Source organism: Loxodonta africana, chromosome 4 (genome assembly GCF_030014295.1).
Source record: "Loxodonta africana isolate mLoxAfr1 chromosome 4, mLoxAfr1.hap2, whole genome shotgun sequence".
Taxonomy (NCBI): Eukaryota; Metazoa; Chordata; class Mammalia; order Proboscidea; family Elephantidae; genus Loxodonta; species Loxodonta africana.
The window spans coordinates 134,584,580-134,596,362 of NC_087345.1; the positions used below are offsets into that span (position 1 = coordinate 134,584,580).

Genomic DNA, 11,783 nt, shown 5'->3' on the forward strand with positions numbered 1-11,783 from the left:
CTCCCTGTGGGGCAGTTCTATTCTGTCCTATAGGGTCTCTATGAGTCATAATCAACTCTACAGCAATGGGTTTGGTTTTTAACCCTGTGTTGTCTCCCAGATTTGGGGACATTTTTATAAGATAGTAAAATCTAGCAGTCTGGAAGCTGCTGCTTTCTCAAATTCAGATGTAAATGAAAGACTCTCACCTTAAGCCACTACCAGTGAGCTCCCAGCTGAACTCACCTGTCAGTGAATGTAGGCGTGCCTGTGAAGTGCTGAGTGCTGAGGGTACAGCCCTGAACAGCAGAGATGTAGTCTGGAACTTAACAGCGTAGACATAGTTTGGAACTTTTATGCGTGTCAAGCAGAGAAAAAAAAAATCTAGGATGCATTTTTAAAAATTACAGATTGTGTAAGTGTTGTAAAGAGTGTGTGTGTGTGTGTAGTGTCAGGAGTCTTGGAAGACCTCCCTGATCCAATGATATTTAAAATAATGACTAAACGGTTAGAAAAAGCTATTTACCAAAGAGTGGGGGGAGGTGCGCTCCGGGTAGAGGGAACAGCGTGCACGAAGGCCCCAAGGTGGGAAAGAACTTTGCGTGTTCACGGGCCTAGCAGATGCGTGGGGATGGATTGCGGAGAGTGAGGGAGTGGTGGTACAAGATAAGGTCTGAAAGTTAGGAAAGGGCCAGATCTTGTTGGACCTTGTAGGGCACGGTAAAAAAAAAGGGAGATTGACTTTTATTTTAAATGTAATGGAACACCATAGAAAGTTAAAAAAAATTTTTTTTTTGTATATTTATTTTAAAATGATGTATAATTTACCTACAATAAAATGCAGCTATTGAGTGTAGTTCGATGACTTCTGATAAATGCATAAATGTGTGAATTACCAACTTCAGTTCTGTCAATTTTGCTTCATGTAATTAGGAAGCTCTGTTATTAGATGCATACATAATTAGGATGTTTATGTCTTCTTGATAAATATCGTCTTTTATGTTTTTTTTTTATGTTATGAAATAATCGCCTTGTTTTTTTTGTAGTTTCCTCATCTTAAAGTCTCCTTTGTTTGGTATTAATGTGGCTATATTGGTGGCTTTCTTATTCTTAGAGTTTGCATGATAAATCTTTTTCCATCTTTTTATTTTCAACTTCTCTGTTTCTTCTCATTGAAAGTGCATCTCTTGTATAGGTCTGACAATCTCCATTTTTAGTTAGGATTCCTCCTCTCCCCTTTACATTTAATTTGTTGATACGTTTAGGTTTAAATCTACCAGTTTTTTTTTTTTCCTGTTCATTTTATATGTCCTCTCTGTTCTATTGTTTCTTTTTATCTGTCTTCTTTTGGTTCCATTGAGTTTTGTTTTTTTTTTTCTGTAGTACACGCAGTCCCCGGGTTATAAACGTTGGACTTAGGTACAGCCTGTAGTTATGAACCAACCCCGTGAAGCTTATTACGTTAAAAATTCGAGGTATATGCAATGGTTTGTAACAACAAACAGGCATCACTTTGTGAGTCCCATCAAAACATTATTATTATGTTAAAGATGTTTTAATGTTCTCAAAGTATTTCTTTAATATTTTTTATGCATAGGAAAGGTACACTATATACTAAGACAAACATTTGACTAACTGACGTTAGATACGAACCTGTACCTAACAGTTCCGATTTATGTACAAATTCGACTTAAAGACAGACTTAGGAAAGGAACTTGTTCGTGATGCAGAGACTGCCTGGATTTCATTTTAGCTCCTCCAGCCTTGGAAACCTTATGTGGCAGTTCTACTCTCTCCTGTAGGGTCCCTATGAGTCAGAATCAACTTGATGACAACGGTTTTTTTTTTTTTTTTTGGTTTATCAGCGTTTTAACTATTTCTTTATGCTATTGTTTTAGCGATTATTTTAGAGATTGCAGTATGCATCCTTGGTTTAGCACAGTCTATCTCGATTTAATATTATAGCATTTCATGTGTAATGTAATGTTCTCCAATACTTTGTGGTATTGTTGTCATTTTCTTTATTTCTAGACAAGAGCTAAGCCTCACAATATATTGTTTCTGTTGTTTGTTTTAAACAGTCAGTTGTTTTCTGTAGAATTCAAGAACTAAAAATGGTATTTTATATTTACCTACACATTTATCATTCCCACTGTTCTACCTTCCTGTGTATCTGAATATCATTTCCTTTCAGCCTGAAGAACTGTTATATCATTTCCCTTCAATCTGAAGAACTTTTTTTTTTTCATTTCTTTTAGTGTGGGCCACATAGCAATAAATTATCTCAGATTCCATTCATCTGAAAATGTTTTTATTTTACCTCAAATCTGTCTTGGAAGAAGTCCAGCCAGAATGCTCCTTAGAAGCAAGGGTGGTGAGACTTTGTCTCACTTACTTTGGAATAACTTTGGATGTTATCAGGAAGGACCGGTTCCTGGAGAAGGATATCATGCTTGGTAAAGTGGAGAGTCAGGAAAAAGATGAAGACTCTCAATGAGATGGATTGACACAGCAGCCGCAGCAATGGGCTCAAACATAGCAATGATTGTGAAGATGGCTCGGGACTGGGCAGTGTTTCATCTTGTTGTATGTAAGGTCACTATGAGTTGGAACCAATGAGGGCAGTACCTAACAACAACACTGGATATAGAGCTCCAGGTTGACAGTTTTTTTCTTTTATCACTTTAAATACAGGCTTACTTTGCTTCTAATGAGAAGTCAGCTGCCATTTTTTTTTTTTTTTGTTCCCCTGTGTGTGCTTCCCTCCCATGGCCTCCTTTCTGGCTGCTTTTAAGAGTTTTTTCTTTATCTTTGGCTTTTGGAAGTTTGGGTATATGCTTATGAGTCATTTTCTTTTCTATATTCTTATTTGTTTTCTAATCTATTCTGTATTTTTAATTGTGCTCATATGCAGAACTTGTACATAGACCAAGAGGCAGTTGTCTAACAGAGCAAGAGGATACTGCATGGTTTAGAAAGGAGAGGTGTGTGTCAGAGTTGTAACCTTTCACCATACTTATTCATTCTGTATGCTGGGCAGATAATCTGAGAAGCTGGACTATATGAAGAATGTGGCATCAGGGTTGGAGGAAGACACATTAACAACTTGCAATATTCGGTTGACACAACCTTGCTTGCTGAAAGTGAAGAGGACTTGAAGCACTTACTGATGAAGATCAAAACCACAGCCTTCAGTATAGATTACACCTCAACATAAAGAAAACAAAAATCCTCACAACTGGACCAATAAGGAACATCATGATAAATGGAGAAAATATTGAAGTTGTCAAGGATTGCATTTGACTTGTATCCACAATTGATGCCCATGGAAGCAGCAGTCAGGAAATCAAATGACATATTACATTGGGCAAATCTGCTGCAAAAGACCTCTTTAAGATGTGAAAAAGCAAAGATGTCACCTTGAGGACTAAGGTGTGCCTGACCCATGATATTTTCAGTTGCCTCATATGCATGTGAAAGCTGGACAATGAATAAGGAAAACTGAAGAAGAATTGATGCCTTTGAATAATGGTTGTGAAGAATATTGAATATTCCACGGGCTGCCAGAGGAACGAACAAATATGTCTTGGAAGAAGTACAACCAGAATGGTCCTTAGAAGCAAGGATGGTAAGACTTCATCTCATGTTCTTTGGACATGTTATCAGGAGGGATCAATCCCTGGAGAAGGACATCATGCTTGGTAAAGTAGAGGGTCCGTGAAAGAGAGGAACACCCTCGACAAGATGGATTGACACAGTGGCTGCAACAATGGGGTCAAACATGGCAACGATTGTGAGGATGGCTCAGGACCTGGCAGTGTTTCATTCTGTCGTACATAGGGTCACTATGAGTTGGAGCCCACTTGATGGCACCTAACAATAGCAAGTGTTCTTTATACTTTTCCTACTTGGGATTCATGGAGCTTCCTGGGTCTGTGGGTTGATTTTTTTTTTTTTTTTAATCAAATTGGGAAACATTTCAGCTATTACTTCTTCCATGTTTTTCTGCCCTATTTTTTCACTCCTCTCTTTCTGGGATTCTAATTACGTGTATATTAGACCACTTGACACTGCTCCACTGGTCATTAGGGCTCTGTATATTTTTTTCTAGCCTTTTTTTCTCTCTGTGCTTTAGTTTGGGTAAATGCTATTGATACGGTCTTAAAGATTATTGATGCATTCTTTTCTTGTGCCCTATCTTCAGTTAGTTTCATCTAGGGAATTTTTTATGTATTGTGTTTTCTAGTTGTAGAATTTTCTTTTCTTTTTTAAGTCTCCAGATCTCTTTTGAAATTCCTCATCTCTTTTCCTTCCTCCACTATGTCCATCTTTTCCTGTAGACTCCTTTATATATTTATCGGAGTTGTTTTAAACTTCCTCCCTGCTAATTCCAATACCTGGATCATTTGTGTCTGTTTCTATAGAGTGATTTTTTTTTTTTGAGTGTTGACCAAATTTTTCAATTTCTTTGCATATCTAGAATTTTTTTTTATTATGTGTTAGACATTATATATGTGTTGAAGAGACTTTGAATTATTATTTTCCTTTGATGAATTTGGTTTTAGCAGGCAGTTAAGCTATTGGCAGTTCACCTTGAACTAAAGGAGTCTTGGTTTTAGACTGCATTGAAATCAAACCAAACCCATTGCCACCAAGTTGATTCCGACTCATAGCAACCCTATAGACCACAGTAGTACAGTCCCATAGAGTTTCCAAGGAGTACCTGGTAGAGTCTGTCTTAGTCATCTAGTGCTGCCATAACAGAAATACCACAAGTGGATGGCTTTAACAAAGAGAAATGTATTTCCTCACAGTAAAGTAGGCTAAAAGTCCAAACTCAAATTATCAGCCCCAGGGGAAGGCTCTCTCTCTGTCAGCTCTGGAAGAAGGTCCTTGTTCTTAATCTTCCCATGGTCAAGGAGCTTCTCAGACGCAGGAACCCCGGGTCCAAAGGACGCGCTCTGCTCCTGGTGCTGCTTTCTTGGTGGTATAAGGTCCCCAAGTCTGTGCTTGCTTCTCTTTCCTTTTATCTCTTAAGAGATAAAAGGTGGTGCAGGCCACACCCCAGGGGAACTCTCTTTATCTTGGGTCAGGGAGGTGACCTGAGTAAGGGTGGTGTTACAATCCCACCCTAAGTCCTCTTAACATAAAATTACAACCACAAAATGAAGGACAACCACACAATACTGGGAATCATTGCCTAACCAAGTTGACACATATTTTTGGGGGGACACAATTCAATCCATGACAGATTCAAAGCGTAGACCTCTTGGTTAGCAGCTGTAGCACTTAACCACTACGCCACCAGGGTTTCCTAGACTGCATTAGAGAGGATCTATTTCAGTATTTCCCTTAGTCATAGGGTGAATCCCTTAGTCCCGGACATAGTTTTTATGCCTAAGCCTTGGCATTTTGAGATTTCAGTGCAAACCTGAGATTTTTACCTAGTCCCTCTGACTTAGTAGGATTTGGACTCTGAACTCTTGTCTCCTCTGTGGTGTGCAGCTGCTGAAATTTCTGCTCTTTCAGCCTTCTAGATGTTGTTTTGTTCCTGGTATCCTTGGTGACTCCCCTCTGAAGTTCAAGGATCGACCAAAGATTTGAGAGTCTTCTCCCTTTCTGGCTTCCTCTTTTCTGGGATTTTCCCTTTAGTTTTCAGCTCCTCTTAAAAAAACAAACAAAACAAAACCTGTTGTGTCGATTCCAACTCATAGTGACTCAACAGGACAGAGTAGAACTGCCCCACAGGGTTTCCAAAGAGCAGCTAGTGGATTTGAACTGCCAACCTTTTGGTTAATAGTCAGTCAAACACTTAAACCACTGCCCCACCAGGGCAGCTCCTCTAGAAGTTCCAAACTCTGTCCTCTTAATCCTAAGGCCAATATGACTACAACTTTTGCCTTGAGTTCCAGCTGCCCAGTGCCATATAGACTGCCCTAGTGGAAAAAGCTATTTAAATGCAAATCTTGCTCATTATGGTTCTCTCTTTCAAGGATTTAATACCCTACAGTTTATCCCTGCTTTTGGTCATCCTCCAGTGCCTTTAAACAACTGTTTTTAATATTTTATCGAGTGGTTATAATTTTCAGTCTAATACAAGCTACTTTGATATCACCAGAACTGGGATTCCACTGAAGATTTTTAAGCAGGGGAGTGACATGACTAGACTTATATTTTAAGAAGGTCATTCTAGCAGCTGTGGGGAGACCCATAGTAGGGGGGCAAGAATGTAGGTAGGGAGACAAATTAAAACCATTCTTAGTGTCCAGCTAGGTGATGGCAGAGGACACTAGTCAGGACAAGCAATGAGTTTGAGATCTATTTTTGGCAAGATTTGGTGATGAGTTGGGGGTATGAGAAAAAGGAAGGAGTCAAGGATGACCCACAGATTTCTGGTTGAGCAACTGGGTGATGACCCAATTTGCAGAGATGAGAGACTAGAGAAGGATGAGATTTGGGGCAAACGTCAAGTTTCATTTTGGATATGTTAAGTTTTAAGATGACAAAAAGATAAACAATTTTCACACAAACAATTGAATTTCTAAGTATGGAGCTCAGGGGAGAGCTCTAATTTCATAGGTCTGGTTGCTAGAACTTAAGTGAGATGTACATATGTGGAGGGAAGGAATGCTACCTAGGGACTGAGAGCTAACAAAAGTTAGTTAGAATTGGGTGTTGACTTTCTGAACTCTAGGTGAAACTGCTGGATAGGAGAGATGGAAAGCCAGCAAAGTAAAAAAAACCTGCTTATAAATGGGATATTCTGGGGAGGTCAACTATGGCTACTTTTCCTCTTGAATTCAGGGTTACAAGGAAGAAAAGATCCAAGGTGAATGCTGCGGGAGATGTGTGCCTATGACTTGCACCATTCAGCTAAGAGGAGGACAAGTCATGACTCTGCAGGTGGGAACAAGTTGAACTCAAGAATTCCTCTTCATATCAACAGCCTGGTTTCTTATTTGGGGATTTTTTTTTTTTTTTCCAAGAAAGGGGTACTAAGCTTGGCTTAATACTGGCTTCTTTTTCCACTTTTTTTCTGATCTCATAAAGAAAATATTAATGCCTTACAGAAGGCCCAGACTTTTTCTTTGATGTAGCTGTTTTGTTCTTTTTAACAACTGCATGGCTGGTATATGGCCTCATAATTGGGAGTTGGTTTAAGATTTTCCCCAGCCTCGAGAGTGTATTGGTCTATGAGACTGGACAGAAAAACAGGGCAAAAAAAGTCTGAAAGGCAGAATTAGCTGGTGGGGCTGGGAAGTGGTGCCCCGGCTCATCTGTAGTTCAGTTATCAATTAGCCGTTTTATTCTCACTTTGTCTCAGTCTGAACAATCTGGGGATTCTCTACACTTATGCAGCCCTGCTTATAGTAAGGAGTCACCGGATGGTACAAATGGTTAATGTGCACAGCTGCTAACCAAAAGGTTGGGGGTCTGAGTCCATTCAGAGGCATCTCAGAAGAAAGGCCTTATGATCTACTTCCAAAAAATCAGCCACTGTAGAACACAGTTCTACTCTGACACACATGGAGTTCCCATGAGTTGGAGTCAGCTCCACAGCCACTGGTTGGTTTTGGCTCATAGTACATAGGTTATAAAACCGGGTCTCCACCTCTGTTATGTATCCTAGGCTTGGAGACTTTATGTATGCTGTCTCATTCTTGTTTCATAATTCTCTGGAGGACCAGGAGCCAAGGCCGTGGTTTGATGTGGCTTTGTAACCCAAACATGGTCTTCAGATTTGCTCTACCCACTTCCCGTCTTTCCTTTCAGCGTGATGAGACAATCCAGGATGGCTGTGATAGTCACTTCTGCAAGGTCAACGAGAGAGGAGAGTACATCTGGGAGAAGAGGGTCACTGGCTGCCCACCCTTTGATGAACACAAATGTCTGGCCGAGGGAGTAAGTAGTTGAGTTCAGGCTCTGCTTTCTTCTTGATTGTCTCAGTCTTTTACTCTATGAACAGAGTCCGTCTCTTCTCCTGAACATCAGACAGCCTAGCTGTACTGTGATTTCCCAGTGTCCAAGGGAGATCAGTGACTCAGTTTAGGAATTGATAGAATTACAAAATCAAAATCTGATGGAGACACAAGACTCTGCAATATATATAGGATCTTTAAAAAGTCTTTCCTTGGGAGAGACTGACTCGGTGATCCTTGAGTAGAAAGATGAGAGATTTCACTAGTTTCCAGACTCCACTGGGAATGATGATCCTGATAGCTCTGTTGGGAGAGAATTCAGAATAATCAAAATTGTTTCAGCATGGCCACGTAGGGTTGTCAGTCTGCTCACATTTGTGATGGGAAAACACGGTTTGTATCTGACAACTTAAGCTCAGGGCAGTGAGTCCAGAGCCAGGGCTTGGCCCACGATGATCTGAAAGCTGTCGATTATGTACTGTTTGTGCCTAATCTGGGACTTCATTGTTTTCTTAGGGGAAAATCATGAAAATTCCAGGCACCTGCTGTGACACATGTGAGTACATTACCAATAGTCTGTCCCTTGAAACTCATCAGACCAAGTCCAGGGGCTGTTTTTTGGAATAAGCTTTATTTCAGAAAGATAACTTCTTGTTCACAGGTCAATCACTGTGTTCACACCTGTGGGGAACAGCCTCCCCTCCCAGACTATGCCCCCTGCTCAAATTCCCTTTGAAATGCCTGTGAAGCAGCCCCTTCATGCCTTCCTCACCTTCCTCCAAATTCCTTACTGTCTCTAGCCTCTTATATGCCTTTCCCCTCATAGAACTTTCTGTTACTCCTAGTCTTATCATGAGAGGATATCTTCTCTCTCCAACCTGAGTGGAGGCTCCTTAAGGACAGGCATCCTTGATCCATGACCTGGACAGAGAAGACACTCAGCACACATCTGTTCATTGAGGGTCATACCGTTTTCTTAAAGAGAAAGAGAAGCCATCAGCTAGTTCATATTTAGCACTACTTTGTGCTGTGGGGGCTGCAGAGAACATAGAGTCCCCTCTCAAGGGTTCACAAGGCTGGTCCAAGTTTATTAACATCCGCTTCTTCACTCTCAGCCCTTCCTGAAGTTGCAGTTATGTTATACTGATTGGTCCTAATAGCTTACAACAGCTTTGGAGATAAGGCTCAACAGGTTTGCCCATCAGACAGTATTCCTACCACACATTCTTGTGTTCATGAGTACAAGTAACGTTCAGTATCTCAATGCTAGTGCTCTATTTTCTGAATATAGAATTACTTCCATGGACTAATTTCTTATTTAAAAAATTTTTTGGCATTGGGTTCATGTAGAGAAGGGAAGAGTGAAAATACGAATACCTTCGATGTTCAGCCATTCATTCTTTCCTTGATGACTTACTCTGACAGCCCCTGTAATTGCTGTAACCAAATCACAGATTGAAGAAACACACCTTGAAAGCATCTCTTTCTATTATTCCCATCTGAATGGTTTAAGGATGTGAAATCAGGAAACCATCAGAGAAGATGAATTCTCTCTAAGCACACTGCACGTGGAATTTGGTTGAGGCTGTTATCTGCAAAACCAGCAACAAGGGGCTTTTGTTAATCAGTATGTTCAGGAGGCTTTGGGACCCTTTGTAAGGAAAATAAGCCAGGCTCAGGGATTTAGATCTACAGGAAAAAAAAGAAAAAAGTATGTTAGCCTAAATATGTTTTCCTTCATTCTCTAAGTATAATTGGCAGGCTTTCCCTTTAAAATGAAATTATTCAGAAGCTGGGAGGCAGGTTAACATATAGTTAGGGTTGATTTAGATTTGGAGCCAACCAAGAGTGGAAAACTCCCAGTGTTCAGATGGGAATGGTGAGCTGCCATTAAATCTTAGGCTTCTCAGTGGGGCAAGTAGAGATTCAGATCTGGATGCCACCGACACTTATATGTAAGGAAACTCATGCCAGTAATTTGGAGACACCAATATCCAAGGAAAGGACTCCATGAAGACTCCTAGGGGTCTTCTTGGCTCCCACAGAGGCAGCAAGTGCCCTAATATAGCCATGGCTTTTGCCTTGCCTATTACTTGAAGGCAGAGATAGATAGATATTAATTATATTTGTTGGATACTTCATTGCCCATTAGTTTCTGGATGTAGCTAGAAGCATGAGAGGATTGCCCTAACCATAATGGTTTTTAGAGTCTATAATTTTATAAAAGCAAATCTCATACATCTACATCACCAAAACACAGAATCTAGATTCCTCCTTCAATTAAAATTATACCATTAAGCAATTAAACCCAGTGATAACTGTATCTCTGAATATGATGGACCAAGAGCAGCTTGAAGTGAACCAGGATAACTTAATTCCTCTCCCTGTGGCTGGCCTTCTTTATTAGTTTACTGTGAAACTGACCTATTTCTAACCAAGTGAGGGGCCTGGGGCTGAAGAGTGTTCTATAGAACCCCAGGCAGGTCCCAAGTCCCATCTCTCACCTGTCCCATAGGTGAGGAGCCTGAATGCAAAGATATCACTGCCAGGCTGCAGTATGTCCAAGTAGGAGACTGTAAGTCCGAAGAGGAGGTGGACATTCATTACTGCCAGGTAAGGAGTCCCTGACTTCACTGAGGCCTGAAGTGGGATGGGCTGAGCCTCCTTGTTTGGACACATCTCTGTGGTTATGCTCTAAAATGATCTGGAGAATGAGAGGTGAAAGGAACTGAAGCATTTTTTTTTTTAAGTGTATGTTTTGTTGAAGTAACTGGAAGCTTTAGGTCCCAGAAGAAGGAGAAGAAAAAAAAAAACAAAAAACTGAGGAATGGCTCAACAAGTCCCATATAGAGAATGGGGTGTTATTTATGAGAGATGGGGGCTACAGTTCCTGAAGGTCAATCAAACATGCACAGAAGTTTCAGCTAGAGGGATTTGTGTGGGATATTACCATGTTGTTGTTAGTTGCTGTTAAGTCCATTTAGACTCATTGCGAGCCCGTGTGTATGGAGTAGAACTGCTCCATAGTCTTTTTAAAGCTGTGACCTTTTGGAAGCAGATTGCCAGGCCTGTTTTCCGAGGTGCCTCTGGGTGGGTTCAGCTAGTAGTCAAGCATGCACCACCCAGGAGCTCTGGATATTACCATAAGGACAGATAAACAAAGAGTGAGAGGAAATTTTGGAAGTCTCTGAGAGATCTACCCTTACATATTGTCTAGCTCTCCTGGGTTTCTATGGTCCAGGCAAGGGCTGCCTTACCTGGAGGTGGGGGTAGGAAGCTGGCTGCCCCAGAGCCCTCAGCACTGAGGATTCTTGTCATCGCAATGCCCGCCTCTCTCTGCTCTGTTGCAGGGTAAGTGTGCCAGCAAAGCCATATACTCCATCGAAATGAAGGATGTGCAGGACCAGTGCTCCTGCTGCTCGCCGACGCGGACGGAGCCCGTGCGGGTGCGCCTGCACTGCACCAATGGCTCCGTGGTGTACCACGAGATCCTCAACGCCATGCAGTGCACGTGCTCCCCCAGGAAGTGCAGCAAGTGAGGCCAGGCAGCTCCACTGCCTTGACCAAACCCGCCAGTTGTCAGCGTGCTGCTCAGTCTTCTGCATGTGCTACTCTTCTGCCCTGCTGGGCCCACAATAAAGGCTAATCTCTCATCTCACAAAAGGTTGTTGGTTCGCTGCGTCTTTCAGGCCAGACGGCACCTGTAGGCTGGGGAAAGTTGGGAGGGAGAACACACTCCAGCCCTAGTGTCTGTGGGCGGGCGCTGTTGAGTTCTGGGAAAAAGTAATGTCTTGCCTCAATTTTTGTTTGTTTGTTTCTCGTGCCCCAGGGGGTGGAGAGGGAATAGTGTGGAGCAGGTCTCAGAAAACTCAGCCCCATGGCCTG

The 11,783-nt window shown here is 41.5% G+C and overlaps 1 protein-coding gene across 3 annotated transcripts in view; it reads left to right on the forward strand.

Moving 5' to 3' along the window:
- The window catches only part of VWF (von Willebrand factor), a 177,248-nt gene extending 165,694 nt beyond the window's left edge, over positions 1-11,554 (forward strand). For all 3 annotated transcript variants that reach the window (XM_064284716.1, XM_064284718.1, XM_064284717.1), the window contains exons 48-52: positions 6,784-6,882; positions 7,753-7,881; positions 8,415-8,454; positions 10,414-10,511; positions 11,249-11,554. In XM_064284716.1, the coding sequence (XP_064140786.1) occupies positions 6,784-6,882; positions 7,753-7,881; positions 8,415-8,454; positions 10,414-10,511; positions 11,249-11,437 (555 nt within the window). In that variant the 3' untranslated portion in view covers positions 11,438-11,554. The remainder of the gene's footprint in view (positions 1-6,783; positions 6,883-7,752; positions 7,882-8,414; positions 8,455-10,413; positions 10,512-11,248) is intronic.
- Positions 11,555-11,783: the final 229 nt, after the last annotated feature.